Raw genomic sequence first — 16,886 nt, 5'->3', positions numbered from 1 at the left:
ACTGAAAATGTTGAACCAAACCTTTAAAAACAGCTTCTTTATCAATGTCATTATAAACTGAGCTTATTTTAAGCCTCATGTTAACTTACATTAAATGTGATGTATAACGATCTCCATGCAGTGATGATTACAGATTTGACATTTGGGGAAAAGAGAGCACTGTATCTGGTCAGTACTCAATACCTGCAGATACACGTGCGTGTATCTATTATTATTAAGTTTGATTTCATTGGAGGGTAGGCATTCCATACATATAGACTACATTACTGAACATAAAGTCTTCATACCTAAAACATACATAATTAACATTACTGCCCATAATGCTGCAGTAATCATAAAAAGTTCCTTGCTCCTGCAGTCCTTAAATTAGCACCCCACCACTGATTTGTGCAAATAACCTACATCAGTTGTATAGTTATAATATTGATGCATCTTTAGTTTTTTTATATAGTTTTCTTTTCTTTTAGTGTTTTATCCGCTTTTTCTTTTAATCACCTTTGTTTTAATCTTAAACCCTTTAATCACGTTTTTAACGAATTATGTAGGCCTAGCCAATTTGAACATAGACATATATATATTTCTTTCCAAATGAATAACCCAAATGATAAAATCACAGCTGTTAAACCCTGCTCCTCCTCTGGCTCACCCTGAGTCCCTCTACAGCTCTCAGGTAGGCCACCAGATGAGCCAATCATAACCTCGGAGAGGGTAATTGACAGTGTGGCCCCGCCCTCCCAGACACCTGTAATCCAATCCGCTGGCCTGTCACAGGTAAAACCGGCCTCAATATCTAAGCATTGCCCCAAAAAAGCGAGAAAAGCCGACAAAACCCGTTCTCTCAGTAGGGGACACATTGTTTGTTGCCGCGGCCCTCATCCAGCGTTAGCGGCGGAGTTTTTCACGGTAAAGAAGACGGATCGGATTTTCAGTACCAACTAGAAAGTCCAGTTCGACCGACAGAGATGTCACAGGAGCATGACAAGTAAGTTGTCCTGACGCTCCACTTTTAGCCTGCAGAACGAGAACGAGACACTATAAGCTTGTAATACTGACTGTAAATATTTGTTGGAATTTTTACACTTTTTCTGTGAGTTCATTGCACAGACGGATTTTTAAATCCGAGGAAACTTTGTGGTCAGCCTCTGACTTGCGGCTGCTGATATTTAAGCATTCTTTTAGGATTGTTTATTAGGCTATAGCTTCTTTCTTTTTTTAAACAAGGGAAGTTTACTTTAAGACTGGGCTGCCAAGTGGGAAAGCGATTATATCTCATAGTTTCCCATGGTGTAACTGTGCTCATTTCACCTGTCATGTTCAAGCCTGTACAGGTGTATCTCCACCTGTCGTGCGAGCAGAGGCGCCTGTTAGAATAAAAACTGTCCCGTAGCAATGGGCGGTTTAGTATTTGGTTTTGCTTTAAGCTCTAGAAGTTATGTGGATAGTCTTAATTGTGTTTATTCAGGAATAAACATGGACCTCAGCAGGGAGCTGTCAGCTAAAGAAAGCTGGCTCTGCAGGATTATTCTATTCCTGTAAGAGATTTGATCAACAGCTTCACTAAAAAAGTATTCTTTTTTAAAGATGAATAATTTCCATGTTGGTATAAATGCTTAGCCTATATTCTGTATGTTTTTTGAGGTCAATGACAAGGAGACTTTTAAGTGGAGTGAAATTGTACACCTGCTAGGCGTTGGCTCGCCTTTACTAACACAGACAATGTAAGCAAGCACAGGGCCTTATGAGGTTTTAGTGGATTTTACTATAGGCTATATGACTATATGACTCAAATGTTTTGGGTGTCAAAAATTAGAGACTACATGCACACTTCTCTAAATGTTTTGTTTTTTTCATGGTTTTTGTACATTAAAAGTGACAATTTGTCAATTTATGATGCATTACTGACTACGAGCAAAATCTAATTATAATCTCAAAACAATCAAAGTCTTCTTTTGTTTTTGTTTACTAATGGATTACATTTCCTTAGAGTTTTATTGCCAGTTAATAATGGATCTTATCAGGTTGCATTTTATGAATAGCACAAGTAGATATAGGATTACTAATTATCACTTTGCTTTGACCACTGAGAGGGAAAGAAGCTATGTTTGTTGTAGATACTCAACGTGGAAGCCGAGCCACTCCGTTTGCACTTCATCATAATTACTTTGTTGTGGCAGAAAATCCAGCAGGTAGATTTGGTGGCGGGATGATTGAATGTGTGTGTAGTTTCCAAAGTTTGACAAGGAAAGCTAATGATCTAAACTTTAATAACAAGAGCTCGACTAATGACTTTTCCTTGTTTTAGGCGTTACGGTTAACCCATATAAGTAAATAGAAGCTGAGCAAACATTACAATTTACAGTAAATAGGCATGTTCAGTGTTGAAATGTTGAATGTATCTCTCTTCTCAAAACTGAAGCTTTATTTCCTTTTAAATTTAAGCTGTTTACATGAGTTCAATGAACTTAAATGTACCCCTTTAATACCATTACAGGCAGATGAGACGCAGAAACACAAGCCGGTGTGTTCTAATTTGTCCAACTGAGTTCTGTTTACAAATACGTAACTTTAAAGGCTCTAAAGGTTTGCAATGACTCTAAAGGCCTCACAAGGCAGAAGAGGAGGAGAGGGATGCAGCCGGTGAATTAGAATAAAAACTCATGATTTAATTACAAAAAAAAAAGTAGCAATGGTACTGGAATGTGGCAGGGTCAGGTGCGTCACTTGCGGTCAGTTCTCAGCCAATGAGAAGTCCCCGAACCAGAGTCGTCACACTGGATGAGCCTGTAGAGCGTCTTTCGCTAGAGACACTTCAGTGGTTCGATGGCTGAGATTTGTTGTGCAATCATCGAAAAGCTTGAACAACAGGTCTTACAGATAAAGAACATCTACATGGTTGATCTCTCGCTCTTATAACCTGTTTGTGTGTTCTGAACGAGATTGTGGTTGTACGTCTTGGCTTTGTAAACTGGTATATGTCAGTGAGGAAAAGCTATAATAAGAAGCTTATATAATCCAGAGTCTATATCTGCTCTTTGTCAACATGTATAAGTTGCATCCAAAGAGCATAATTAAAGTAATACCATCAATTGTTGACATCAACTGAAACATGATTTTGATGAAGAGTTTCAAATGACATTCCACATAAGCAGATCTCTGCATTAAAAAAACATTAGCATCTTAATAATTTGGTTAGTACACAGCAACTTATGAAACATCCTCTTCTTTTCTCGCAGTAAGCGTGCGGTCCTGGTTCTCCAGAACGAGCCAGGCTATGGCGGCCAGCGTCGCTCCTTCACCACAGAAGATGAAGCCTGGAAATCCTTTCTGGAGAACCCGCTGACGGCTGCCACCAAGGCCATGATGAGCATAAACGGAGATGAGGATAGCGCAGCAGCTCTTGGCCTGCTCTACGACTACTATAAGGTAACAGGAAAACCTTAAAAATACTGTCTTGACCATGCGGGAAATAATTCTCCAGCTCTTTTGTCAAAAATTCACAGTGGATCGAGAAGCAATCAAATCAGGCTTTACCTATATGATCTTCTTCCATACTGGCATCCGACAATGAAGCAGCATCTGTTAGACAGAGCCCTATGTCATGTAACTGATCTATAGACAGCAGGATGACCCGGCTTGTTGGATGTGATGTGGTCAGACGCTGAGCGGCTGTGTTTACCCTCCCATACAGGTGCCCAGGGAAAAGAGAACAATAACCCAGAGCAAGCCAGAAACCCTGGTCTGTGATGTGGATCCTAACAAAAGGTAAGCAGCAGCCCTTACCTAATACCACCCCTCTTTAAAAAATAAGAGCATGAAAAGCTGAGGCAATCTACGGCATGAAAGGAACAGAGGGATGCAAGCTATTTCACATTCTCTGAATTTTATGCATACATTTGCATATTTATGTAGAAGCAGTACAGTGTGCAGCCTTAACTGCTCATTTATTAAACTGTACACATATTCATCTGTGGAGGAGCACTTTGTTTCTCCAAAAAGACTTTTCAGGAAGGAAAACAGCCTTGTTTTTAGCTTGAGGAGGCTTTAGGAGTCTCTCCACTAGATTTGCTCTTCATTTAAAGTTAGAACACAGTTATACTCACTCACTGTGACGCAAAAAGAATAAATATAAGCAGTCATACGTGTCATAAGTGTACAAAATACACACGTAAAATAACAGATAAAGCTTTAAAATATCTAAGGAGAATAAAAGAATTAAGCCTGGGAGCTACTAATTCCTTTTTAAATGGTTATCAATCAATCAGTTTCTCTCTTAATTGGTTGCACAGCAGTGAAAACATAAAATAAAAACACTAATCACATGAACACATTTACAAAACAAAAAAAAGCACTAAGAACAGGTTAAAATATGAGTAAAAAAAACATAATCTTAATGTTAATTAGAATATAGGTCCTGAAAGGGTATAAGTGCTCATGTCAGGGTATATGAAAGAGTTAATGTTAGTTTTGGTTAATGGGATTCACAATATGCTGGATAACACTTCAAATCCAATACTACATATGTGCTGTTTTTCTTTGATGCAGACACCAGCTCCAGTCTGGACACACCATGGCTCCTCATCAGGACGGCAGTATGGAGAACAGGATCCAGGTCCTTAAGGGGCCCTTCAATATTCTTCAGCTGGCCCAGGACAAGAGGGCCCAGTTTCCCTCACCAGGTCTGTTCACATTATTTTAAAATAAAAAGACACAAGCAGCTTAAAAACCGAAAACCTGATCGTCAGTTTGCTGATTTTTTTTCTACTCAGACACGACCGTCACTGTTTCTATTGCCGCCATGCCAAACTACCCATCCGTCAAGACAGAGGTGCCTACCCATGGCTTCTCAGTGACCGTGCCAAACAACTGTGCCGAAACTGATGGCCATGTGAGTGTCTTTGAACGCCAGCTCACCCACAACACGGTCCAGTTCAGCCCCAACACCCAGTCACGCACGCCCCCCGACTCCACCTTCTCTGAGAGTTACAAGGATGGTTCCCAGGAGGTGTGTGTTTCGATCCCCTTTTCTTAACCCCACTAATGCTCTCCCTATACCCCTCCCCACCCCCTCCCCTCCTCTTTGCTCTCCTCTCCACTCTCAGATCTCTCTCATCACACAATAGGATATTCACCTGATCCCATGGAGCCAGCGGTGGGCTCAGCCTTCCCTGGTTTTATTTGAACATGCCAAAATAGCGGCCAGTGTGTTATTATGCCATTGTCTCACCAACACAATAAAGTGCTGTACTTTTCTCCTACAATAGCCAAAGCCCTTTCTCTCTCCTCTTTTTCTATTTAACCTGGAGGGAAATTACCTTAGAATAGAGTAACCCAACAAAACCCCTGTAAAGGAGGGGATGAGAGTGGGTTAGCAACATCAGGGAACTAAAATAAATGGGGATGAAGGGGAAGAACTGATTAATAAAATCTACACAAACTGTTATAAGTGGTGGAAGAAAGAGAAGAAAATCCCTGAGGGGCACTAAATTAAAGTATTCCTCTATAAGAAGAGGATACTAAAATAAATCATTTCAGCAAAGTAGTTGTTTAATATCCTTTTTTTGCTGAGTTTTACTTCACACTCTTTATCTGTTTTCTTTGTGCACTGCAGGTGTTTTCCTTCCCAGGGGATCTCCAGTTACGTATGGCCTCCATGTCGCCTCGGGACTACAATCAGTTTAACCCCGTGCAGGGGTAAGTTGTGCTGCCGCCGGCCCACTGTCCGACTTCCACCGCCATTCAGCTTTTTGACACAAGACAGCAGAATGGCCTCATTCATCACAGTCACAGGGGAGACACCAGACTCCCCTTCGTTTAAAGTACAAGAGTCTGCACACACAGGCTTTATCTGGCCCAAAATACTGACTTTAAGGTCATGTTTTACCTGCAGCAGCTAAAAGAAGCATGCACCATGCTGAATGCTATTGTTGCATTTTTCTCCAGTTTTACAAAAAAGAAATGCCCTTTCTTCATGTTTTATTCTTGATGGTTAATTAATTCGGTTACACTTTACTTTAAGTGTTCTACATAAGAGTGACATGACACTGTCATGAACGTGGCATAAAACATTATAAACAAGTCATAAACGTTTATGACATAACTCTTTTTTAGTAAGTGTCATTTGGTTTTGTCATGACACTTTATGGTTAGGGTTAGGGTTCATGCGTCATGACTGTGTCATGACAGTGTCATGTGAGTGTCATGTATTCATGACAGTGTCATGTCACTCTTATGTAGTAAAAAGTAAAGTGTTACCATTAATTCTGCTGCTATTTCACCGTATTTTAGGAATAACTTTGAGTACACTCTTGAGGCGTCCAAGTCTCTGCGTCAGAAGACCGGTGACGGGACAATGACGTACCTCAACAAGGGCCAGTTTTACCCGATCACCCTCAGGGAGGTTGACAACAAAGGCATGCAGCAACCCATCACCAAAGTCAGGGTAAGAAAGAACAGAAACAAGTAACAACATAGGATTACTGACATTAATCACATGCTAAATTCTCATTATAACATACTAAGTTGTCATTGTGTGTATGCATTGTCAGAGTGTAGTGATGGTGGTGTTTGGAGAGGAGAAGTGCAGAGATGATCAGCTGAAGCACTGGAAGTACTGGCACTCTAGACAGCACACTGCCAAACAGAGGTGTCTGGACATTGGTAAGAGCCACTTTTATTGAAGCTGTCAATTACAAATTGAAAAATATGTACTATTTGGCAGAACAAGAGTACTGCAACAAAGGCTCAAATTAAAAAGAGTAAAATAAAGTCAAGTGTAACGTCTGAGACACAGATGGTGGTGATTTGAATGATCCAATGATTCATTCCTAGTTTTCATTGAGCCGGCGGATTAATCCTCCTGTGTCTGCACAGTTAAGTGTCTGGTTGAAAGGGCAGCTTAGCAGTAGCTGACAGAAAAAAGGTGTGTTGCTAGGGATTTATTCTGCAGCCTTTTAAAACCTCAGCGTGTCTTACCGTAACTTAGTGAACAAAGTTTTTAATACACTTTTACGCTAGCCTGGTTGGTTCAGCTGTAATTAGTAAACTCTTGTTTTATTGTCACAGCTGACTATAAGGAGAGCTTCAACACCATTGGCAACATCGAGGAGATTTCCTATAACGCCATTTCCTTCACCTGGGACACCAATGAGGAGGCCAAAGTAAGACAATAAATCTAACATTCGCACACTGCTTCACAGATATACAACTGAGTGACACCATCTTCCAATCACCAGGCTGCTTCTGACATCATTCATGTAAGAACAAGGATAGTGTTTGGTCCACGGGGTTTCCACATACTTCCTTGTCTTGAACTCTTAATATGAGCCTTGAACCTTTTACATCAACACAAACTTAAGCCAAATAGACTTCTCTTCTTTTTTTAAGGTCTTTTTAAGAACCACAATTAAGGTTTCAGGTGTTGTTACCCTTTGTCGGTGATAGTCAGCGGCTTTGTTCATGTGATCCTCCAAAACAGTCGTTAAAGACAATTGGGGCCCAAATAGAAGAGTGGCGATGCTTTCACGTCGTTCCTCCCCTCCTCTTGTGTGTTTAGTCTTGTTGCGTAGAGACATGGAGGTGTGTGGTGTGAGTTTTTCTTGACTGGTCCAACCTGCCTGTCACCCCTATTGTGATGCTGCGTGTTAAGGTATTTCTGCACACCAGACAGAAGTAACAAAGAGTGCAGGAATGAGGAAACTCAGCAGGGGAGGATGAGGACCAATCAGACAGTTAACAAATAAAATCCTGTTCAACGAGTAGGAGAGGTGACTGAAAGGAGGAGCTCCTGGCCTCTCTTCCACTATTAGATTTTTTGGTTGTTGTTGACCCTCATGTCAGATTGCTCTGCCACTGATCCACTATCAGTCTGAGATGGAGGACGACTGACAAGCTAACAGACGAAAAAGACAACATGGCGCCATGGCTGATCTCCAGTGTCTTGCTCACTGTAGGCAGTAGCTTCCCATTGACTGCCATTCATTTTGGCGTCACTTTGACAGCAAATAACTTTACATCTGAAGCGTTTAAAGACTTTATTTCTCCATTGTTTATTTCTAAAGAAACACGACAATGTATAAAAGGCTCCATTACCTCTCAATCTCAAGTTATGGCTCTGTAGCAGACATTTTTGTAAAAGTAGGCTAACGATTGTGTCATAACCACGCGACTTACTGTCACATAGTAGAGGAATTACCGTACAGTACAAGAGAAGCTCGCAGGCAGTTTCAACTTACATTAGCTGTTTAGTTTAATTACTAATATTTACTAGCATTTTAGTTAGCAATAATTAGCCTGTGCCTATGTTATCTCCTTACATATACCTACGCTCTCTGTCTCTGCAAGATTGGGAATGATTGAGATTTCTCTTGGCACAGCTACCAGAAGACTTACAACTTTCAGACAGGGTGCTCACGTCACATCTACATCGGCAAGCTCATTTTGCAGCTGTCCAGTAATGCTCAGCGCTCACTGGAAAAGTGCTTCTAATATCCTTCACTTGTCTCCATCCAGAGCAACGGGATCTATTGGTCCATTTCTTTTACTTTTCTATGGGCTTATCCTAAATAAAGTCACATGCACAAACCTTTTTGTCACGCAAGGTCACTCACACACACACACACACACACACACACACACACACACACACACACACACACACACACACACACACACACACACACACACACACACACCAGGATGTGAGTCTAACTGCCTTATGACTCGAGGCCTGTGTCCATAGGATGTTCTTGGTGTGTGTATTCTGTGTGTGAGAGCCGGGGTGTGTATGTGTGGCTTGCCCTTGAGGTAATTGCTCTGCAGCATATATGTATTTGTGGTGTATTTGCAGAAGGCAGCTTCTCTCTTATGTTTATCTGGTCTGGGGGCAGTTTACTGATGTTATCACAAAAACATATTTTAATGACAATAATTTCTTGTCTGCTTTAAGTATAATTCAAGTTGCCAGAAACTCCCAATACAAGAAAAATTAACACAGGTGCTTCAAAAAATTTACAAATCTTTATTAATAATCACTCCAAATATTATCTTATAACACTTATATTTACTGTAGAAAATAATGTTATACTATGTATACACACAAATACAGCAAAGACATGTAACAAATACAACTATAATACAGTATATTTACATGTGATTTTAATCCAACTCGACAGTCATAAATTAGATCATGACATCAGCACTTTCAACTGGTTTTCTCAGCTTGTCTCTACATAATGTATACATAAAGTTATGTTACTATAAATAAACATGCTTAGTGTATTCACTGATAAATAGATGGACTCCCAAGGATTTTACTTCTTAATGCAATGCTCAAATACATTCACAAATAATAAATTTCTTCCCTTTTAATAATATATATCAGCGTTATCTGCTGCTTACCCCTTGGTTCCTCTTTGTCAGGTGCTGCCAAACGCTATGTTTTAATAGTGTGTTTTGTTGACACAATGATAACCTGTTTTCAATACAAGCACCAGGAGGACAAGGGAAAAGAAAGGAAAAAAATATGAGCCTGTGATTACAAGAGTCAACCAAAAGAGGGCAACACAGAATACTGAATGTAGTCTGGGGACTGAACTGCAGAAAGGCCTTCAGTGTTTCACACATGCAGCTAATTGGAATTGGCGAATTACAGTGAAAACCGTCTTTATGATGATGCTTGTAGATGTTTATATGTTTAATTTCTCCTTTGTACAGGTGATGTTGGACATTTTCTCTGTGCTTGGTTAACACAACTGTTCCTCCTTCCTCCCTCCACAGATCTTCATCTCCGTCAACTGTCTGAGCACCGACTTCTCTTCCCAGAAGGGCGTGAAGGGTCTTCCTCTGAACCTGCAGATCGACACCTACAGCTACAACAACCGCAGCAACAAGCCCATCCACCGCGCCTACTGCCAGATCAAAGTCTTCTGTGACAAGGGAGCCGAGAGGAAGATCCGAGACGAGGAGAGGAAGCAGTCCCGCCGGAAAGGGAAGGTCACGGAGCTCAACTCTGGCCTGCCCTGTGAGTCCCTCAGTAGTACTTTACCTTGCATAAGCCATGCACAAGCAGGGGACTGAAACCACTGTTATTTGATCTACATTCTTTTCCTACCTAGTTTAAGTGTATTCATGTATAGTATAGTTATACAATCTGTTACACTTCTTAACAGATGAAAAAATCCACACACAGCCTCTTTCTTACCTCAAGTCACCTATTTCAGAGTTATAAGATGATCTTTCTTTGTCTTAAAGCTGCACCAATCCATATTTTTACATGAACAATGGGTCAATGAACCCAAGGAGAAATAGACCTATCACCCAACTCTGCAGTTCCTCTCAGCCCTACAGAGCGTTTTAGCTTCTTTCGGCTCATTATTTTGGTTTCACTGGCTGCAACTTACTGGACTGTTGACCCAGACACGCGACTCTAAATAAATGGCAATGTTGCTCTGTGTTTTCTGGATGTGTAAATTGTAATTCTTTGGTAACACATTGTTAAAACCTCATAAGGTGTTCGCTTGTTGTTTTGCCCCCAAGACTTTGAAGATGTCCTTCTGCATTAATAGACACCGATGGACGCCTAATGATAGACTAAATGGCTCCCTGTTGTGTCTTTTCCTCTCAGATGTGGATGTCAAAATTCCCGTCCTTCAGAAACGCAACGATGTGACCATCTTCAAAATGATGAATGACCACGAGACCCAGCCTGTCCTTTTCATACCTGACATTCACTTCTCTACCTTCCAGCGCCATGTAAGTGCCAGTCACAGACACAGAAGTTTAGCATGGATTAACAGTTCCTACATGTCATTTCTTTGACATCAACATTTTGTTTTGCTACATTTATGTAATATTCGTAGCATCTTAGATTGTCCATAAAGATGTTGTTTTTCTGCTTCTACCCACTCATAAGCCTGCAGGCTGAGGTGACCTGCTTGCTTGCTTGCTTGCTTGCTAGTTGGCATGCACAGTGAGTTCTGGTTTAGAACGCTGATAGGAGTCCTACATACCAATGGCTGTATTTCAAACCGCTTATTCACAGGATGAATCATTTACCAGTGACTCAAAACAAACCGGGAGTTTCAGAAGATACTACCTGTACTGCCAACTTAATGTGTTTGGATGCTCAGGGGAAATGGTGATGGAGAGAGGACTGCAGTTTTGTTAATGATGTGTAGATGTGGCACTCTTTAAGCATGTGTGCAGTTTGTCAGGTTTTTATCTTCTCTGTGAGTGGACTCTGTGCTTTGCTTCTTCCTGTCAGAATGAACACGTCACATGACTCTTACAGAGGGGTGTGTGAATGTACACCTGGCCAGAACACATTCGTTTTTTGGCTCAGTTCAGGCCCTTTTCATGTTTTGTTTTTGTTACGATGAGCTGCTTAATTGAAAGTGAAATAAATTGGAATACTTGTGGCCTATGAGTGCCCTCGGCTGGTCACATTATGAGCAGTCCCAGCTAAGTACAAGTTAAAAAAGTACTCCCTTTATCCCTTTATCTCACTCTTACTAAGTTTACATTGCTACCAGCAAGGCTGAGGGAGGGATAAGAGCTTATTGTTGTTGTTGTTGTTGTTGTTGTTGCCAATGACATTTAACCTGACTGAACTGCTATCAGTTTCTGATAAACTCTGGGTTTACTGGGTTCCCTCTCAGAATAGAATTCTATAAACGGTAAAGCCTTCAATCAATCAATCAATCAACAAAACAGCAGCTTTCCAAGACTTAAAAAAAAAAAAAACATATTTTGATTGATCTTATCCATTATAACATTGTATTAAAGTTTGTACTGCAGCACTTGCAAAGTAGGACATTTTAAACATGCATTGCAGAATATATATTACAATTATATTTAACCTAATCTTAAGTCTGTTATAGCCATGAATATTGGGTACCTTATTCTCAGACATCTGTGGCTGATAGTATTAGCAATTTAAAGTAATCTCTGATACTATATATGGGCCCAGTTTTTGTTATCTTCTATATGAGTTCATTTCTCTGTTTCTGTTTCCTCTGCAGCCTTACCAGACAGAAGATGGAGAGGAGAGGTGAGTTCACTGAGGCCATGGTTTCATAATTGCTTTTTTCACACATGCTTTTAAAGTAGTTTTGAACCGAGACAACCTTTGGCACCCTCCCAGTAAAAGGCATACAGAGACACATATGTTGTTTCTAGGAAATGCCCTGGGCTTTGTGCACGTACATATGAGTTTTATAGCCTGTTAGCTGGTTGTTAAGGGCATTTAAGCAGTGATTTGTGTGTGTTTCCACTGCAGCTCGGGCATGAAGCGATTACCCTTCAGTGATGATGAGTTCGGTTCACCCCCAAACAAAATGGCAAGAGAGGAAGCAAAGAAAGGTACTGTGTGTGTATGTGTGTGTGTGTGTGTGTGTGTGTGTGTGTGTGTGTGTGTGTGTGTGTGTGTGTGTGTGTGTGTGTGTGTGTGTGTGTGTGTGTGTGTGTGTGTGTGTGTGTGTGTGTGTGTGTGTGTGTGTGTGTGTCACTACTTGCACATACGCATGCAAACAAATCCATGCCCTTTACCCTATATCCTATTCATAGGCATACATCAAGCTTTTTTTCAATACTAAATTATGTAAATAAATGCTTTAGGATTTGTTATATCTAGAAGAGGAAAGTCTTGGGGTTTACCTTGTTACACTATACTAGACATTAACCTGTTATGAAAGGTGACAAGTAGACTTCTGAAGAAATTGTTGATGATTGAGCAAAAAGCATGTTCAATTTGTCACCTTAAATTTATTTTAAATCAAATTAAATTCAGTTAATGGTTTAGGTGAAGTTTTTATAGTCTTTCCACGACAGCCATCATGTTTTTTTCCAGTTGGAAAATTGGCAGTGGTGCGATGGTTTGGAAGGGAGAGTGCTGCCAATCTATGTCAGTGATGTCTTTCTCAAACAAAGTTATCCATGGCATCCACGCTTTCACTTGTTTTTGATTTTGATTTTGCTCCATCCTGGACCTCAAACTAGTGAAAAGTCTTGTGTACATAGTTACGTCTTTAAGAATTTGTTATATTTAAAGGCCAAATATATCACAAGGTAACAGGCTGGAAAACAATACGAGAAAATCTATTCAGAGCATTATCTATTTTGAGACGACTAAGTGTTGTGAATGAGAGGTGGGTCTGACCATGTATATGACGAGTGTGCTTCCTAGGTGTGCTTTGTCTGGGCCCAGTGCCACTTCTTTAATTATGGATGATGGCCTATGCAGTCTGACAGGGGGGTATTTAGTTAAAATGTCCTGCAAAGTTATGCAGTACATCTTCAAATTTACTAATGGATTAAACATATGTGTGCATGTGCTTGAGTTTCGATGCTACAAAATGTAGACTAGACAGGGATGCAGTAAAGCCACAAATCCTGAAACCCACACAAATAAACCAAACCAGCAGTCAAGCTGTTCAGACTGACGCAGTGACTTTTGTTTAAGGCCAGATTTGGGGTTTGTTTTTGTATCCAACCCATGAACATATGTGCTTTGCTTTGACGCCTTCTCGTCTCTTCTTTCTCTTTTCACCACACAGTACTGCTGTACGTGCGCAGGGAGACGGAGGAGGTGTTTGATGCCCTCATGCTGAAGAATCCCACGCTGAAAGGCCTGGTGGAAGCTGTAAGTTGTCCTCAGTTCATTGTACTGGTGGTGGCTTGTATTGCATTTCATGCACTTTTGTTTCTTATTGGTGGGCTCGGGCCATGCACTTGAAACCCAGGAGGGAGGCAGGTTAAATAAGCTGTGACAGGACACCCACCCAGGAATAATGTTGGGAAGAATAAGCACATGAATTGGGAGAGAGAGAGAGAGAGAGAGAGAGAGAGAGAGAGAGAGAGAGAGAGAGAGAGAGAGAGAGAGAGAGAGAGAGAGAGAGAGAGAGAGAGAGAGAGAGAGAGAGAGAGAGAGAGAGAGAGAGAAAATTAAAAAAAGGGACACAAGGGAACCATAAAGTCGGTAATGGAGGGGAGGGATAGGAAAAAAAAGTTGTGGAAGGGGAAATGTCCTGGGTAGTGAAAAGTAGAGGAGAATGTGGGAAAAGGGTGTGAAAAATGCAATGAGAAATAGAAGAATATAAAGAGGCAGGTGTGAGGTTACTTTAGGGTACAAGGTTCATGTACAGTAATTATGGAGAACCAACAGTGGAGTTGATGAACAGGTGAATCAGGTGTCTGTGAAGGATTAGACTGTTTTTTTTTTTGCATATGATCTTTGTTCAAGCTTTTATGTTTCTTGCAATAGTTTAACATTGATTTGTGTTTTGTTTTTTTCAACCAGATTTCAGAAAAGTATGAATTACCTTTGGAGAAGGTTGAAAAGGTCTATAAGAAGTGCAAGAAAGGGTGAGTCAATAACACTGCACTACACTATGTCTGAAACTTTGTGAAGGACCAAACCTGACATTAATGAAAAACCAAATAAATACATTCTATCTATTCTCTCTCAAATTGTCTCTTTATGTCATATCCCTGTTACAGGGAGGACAAACCCAACACTCCTTTACACTTAAAAGTAAACAAAATTGACATTTTGCCTGATATGTAGTTTCAAACATGTTCCTAATGGGAAATTTGCTTATTATTAAATTAGATGAAAACATTGATACCACTCTTACCATATATATGATAAGCAAACATGTAGCTGTAGAGAGCAGCAGGTTAACTTAGCTTAGCACAAAAACTGGAAACAGGGAAATGACTAGCCTGGTTCTGTTCAAAGGTAAGCTAACCGGCTGCTGGCTGTAGCTACATTTTGAAGAAAGTGTATAAGAGTATTTCCCAAATTGTCAAAACATTGCTTTAAAAGTAGAAGATAAAATAGTAATTGTACAAGTATTTTACACACACTACTGTATATGTATACAGTAGTAGTAGTAGTAGTTTCCAAATAAGTCAGGATATTATATATTTATATATATATTTTTTTTATATATATGATATATATATATATATATATATATATATATATATATATATATATATATATATATATATATATATATATATATATATATATATATATATATATATATATATATATATATATATATATTTATATATACAGGTCACTAACACCCATATCCGTGCAATAATAGGATCCTAGTCCACATGGACGACAACATCATCAAACATTACTCCAACGAAGACACCTTCCAGATCACCATGGAGGAGATGGGTGGCATGTTCAAACTCACGCTCACTGAAATCTGATTGGACAGGAGGAGGTGACCAGAGGGATGGAGGATGAATGAAATGGAGCCGTCAGTAGAAGTGGTTTACACGTCTAGCTATGTAGTGATTATGGACTTCATCTGAAACTTTAATCATGTTGTCTTTGTGCTATATTAATGTCAAGCAGAAGTCCCACAAGAGGTATTTAAAAAAAAGCCATAGTTCTTAATAGACCACAATGTTGATTAGATATGTAAGTTATACATTTTTGATTCATTTTAAAACCTTTTTTGTGCATACAAATCAACAAGTGACAACAGGTTTGATTGATGTGACACCTTCTTTTTGTATTCAGTAAGTTGCACCTCAGATAATAGTGCCTACTTTTGTAAATGATTGTGCAGAGCATTTGTGGTGCTGCTATACCTCATTCTATGCAAGCAGCGGTGTTTCTTTTAATGAGGAGAAACAGCTCATCTTTCCCTTACTAAAGCCATAGCACTGATGATTACAATCTGTAAAGTTGGGTATTTAGCACACAAAATGAAGACAGCAAATTGTTGATGGAGCCCCAGTGGTTCAGTGTATTAATACTAAACAACATGGCAGTATTTAGTGTGTAAAACTATCTTCAACCATCATACAATTAGGGTAGAATATTGTAAATGTGTGTGTGTGTGTGTTTTTTTTTTAACATAGGATACATGTTGTTTGTAAATGAAATGACTTTTCGTCAGATCAATATAAATAATGGCCTCTTTGAAAGTATTAATTAGTCACTAAATATATTGATAATAATGCTAAAACACAGCTACCCTTCCCCTGTAGTAGTAGTTTTCTGAATGTTGATGAAAAAGTTCGATGAATGTCTATTAGTCCAGGCAGGCTGTTCTGGAAGTGCAATAAGATATTTAGGTTCAGACAAATTCAGAAAATGAATCTCCTATTGCCATAACTACAGTATATAATACATATTAACTGTTAAACCAGATTTTTTTTTAAATGGAAATATTGTTGTATATATCCACTGAAAACAAAATGGATCTTTATGATCTCTCATTTTGTATCTCAGTACTTATTGTGTATATATTTATTAAGAGCTGGATGTGGGTCATTGTTTTTTTTAACATATATATCCAAATTTCTATTATTCCTATTAATATAATGTTTTTTTTTCCTTTTTATATGAAGTTATTCTAACATTACATGTCAAGGGATGAAACCTTAACATGTTTTAAATTGTTTTTGTTTTTATGTAAAGGATTTGATGCACAAAGTGCCCAATAAAGGCTCTACAGGAGCTTCTGTTTTGGTTGTCTGAGACTTTTTTCTTCTCTAATAGTGTTCGACCTATTCTTTTCCTTTTCAAACACGGCCTACATAATACAAACTGCCCATCTTACAACATACTTGTAATCTATGGATATGAAATGGTTTAATTAAGTAATAGTAGGTCTCTGGTTGATGTGTTGAGCTTCAGCAGAGATTAACTGTGCCTGTGCCAGTGTTTTCTGTCTGTCCATAGGAACAGATGTCTGGGCATCAACCCTAACCCTGTGCACAGGAAACAGGCATGACAGGACAGCCTGGTGCAGAGAAGCTGCTCTGTCGGAAACTTGGCCATAAATTTTTGCATAAAGTAGGCTATTATTTGATATTTTAGCCACACCAGTGGTGCGGCCGTTGGGGCAGTAATGTCA

General features: G+C 39.5%; 1 protein-coding gene across 2 annotated transcripts; it reads left to right on the top strand.

The window, feature by feature from the left end:
* The first annotated feature begins 809 nt into the window (after nt 1-809).
* On the top strand, nt 810-16,291 carry grhl1 (grainyhead-like transcription factor 1). Of its 2 annotated transcripts, none has more exons than XM_028566094.1 (16): nt 810-982; nt 3,234-3,423; nt 3,689-3,762; nt 4,543-4,676; nt 4,767-4,885; nt 5,609-5,691; nt 6,286-6,439; nt 6,546-6,657; nt 7,063-7,157; nt 9,775-10,018; nt 10,622-10,749; nt 12,018-12,046; nt 12,275-12,357; nt 13,551-13,636; nt 14,294-14,358; nt 15,111-16,291. In XM_028566094.1, exons 1-16 carry the CDS (start codon nt 963-965, stop codon nt 15,223-15,225), a joined length of 1,731 nt encoding a protein of 576 aa, XP_028421895.1. In that variant the 5' UTR covers nt 810-962; the 3' UTR covers nt 15,226-16,291. The 2 variants fall into 2 exon arrangements, with proteins under 2 accessions (XP_028421895.1, XP_028421893.1); XM_028566092.1 differs by having other exon boundaries at nt 4,767-5,002.
* Nucleotides 16,292-16,886: the final 595 nt, after the last annotated feature.

The sequence above is a fragment of the Perca flavescens genome, chromosome 20, assembly GCF_004354835.1.
Source record: "Perca flavescens isolate YP-PL-M2 chromosome 20, PFLA_1.0, whole genome shotgun sequence".
NCBI classification, from domain to species: Eukaryota; Metazoa; Chordata; class Actinopteri; order Perciformes; family Percidae; genus Perca; species Perca flavescens.
This window is presented reverse-complemented; position numbering and strand designations above follow the sequence as displayed.

Bases quoted from the DNA above. Each gene is read 5' to 3' on its own strand.
- grhl1 (XM_028566092.1), top strand. From the start codon at position 963: ATGTCACAGGAGCATGACAA. The intron at 12,358-13,550 runs GTACTGTGTGTG...TTCACCACACAG, and splicing joins AAGAGAGGAAGCAAAGAAAG to TACTGCTGTACGTGCGCAGG. The intron at 13,637-14,293 runs GTAAGTTGTCCT...TTTTTCAACCAG, and splicing joins TGAAAGGCCTGGTGGAAGCT to ATTTCAGAAAAGTATGAATT.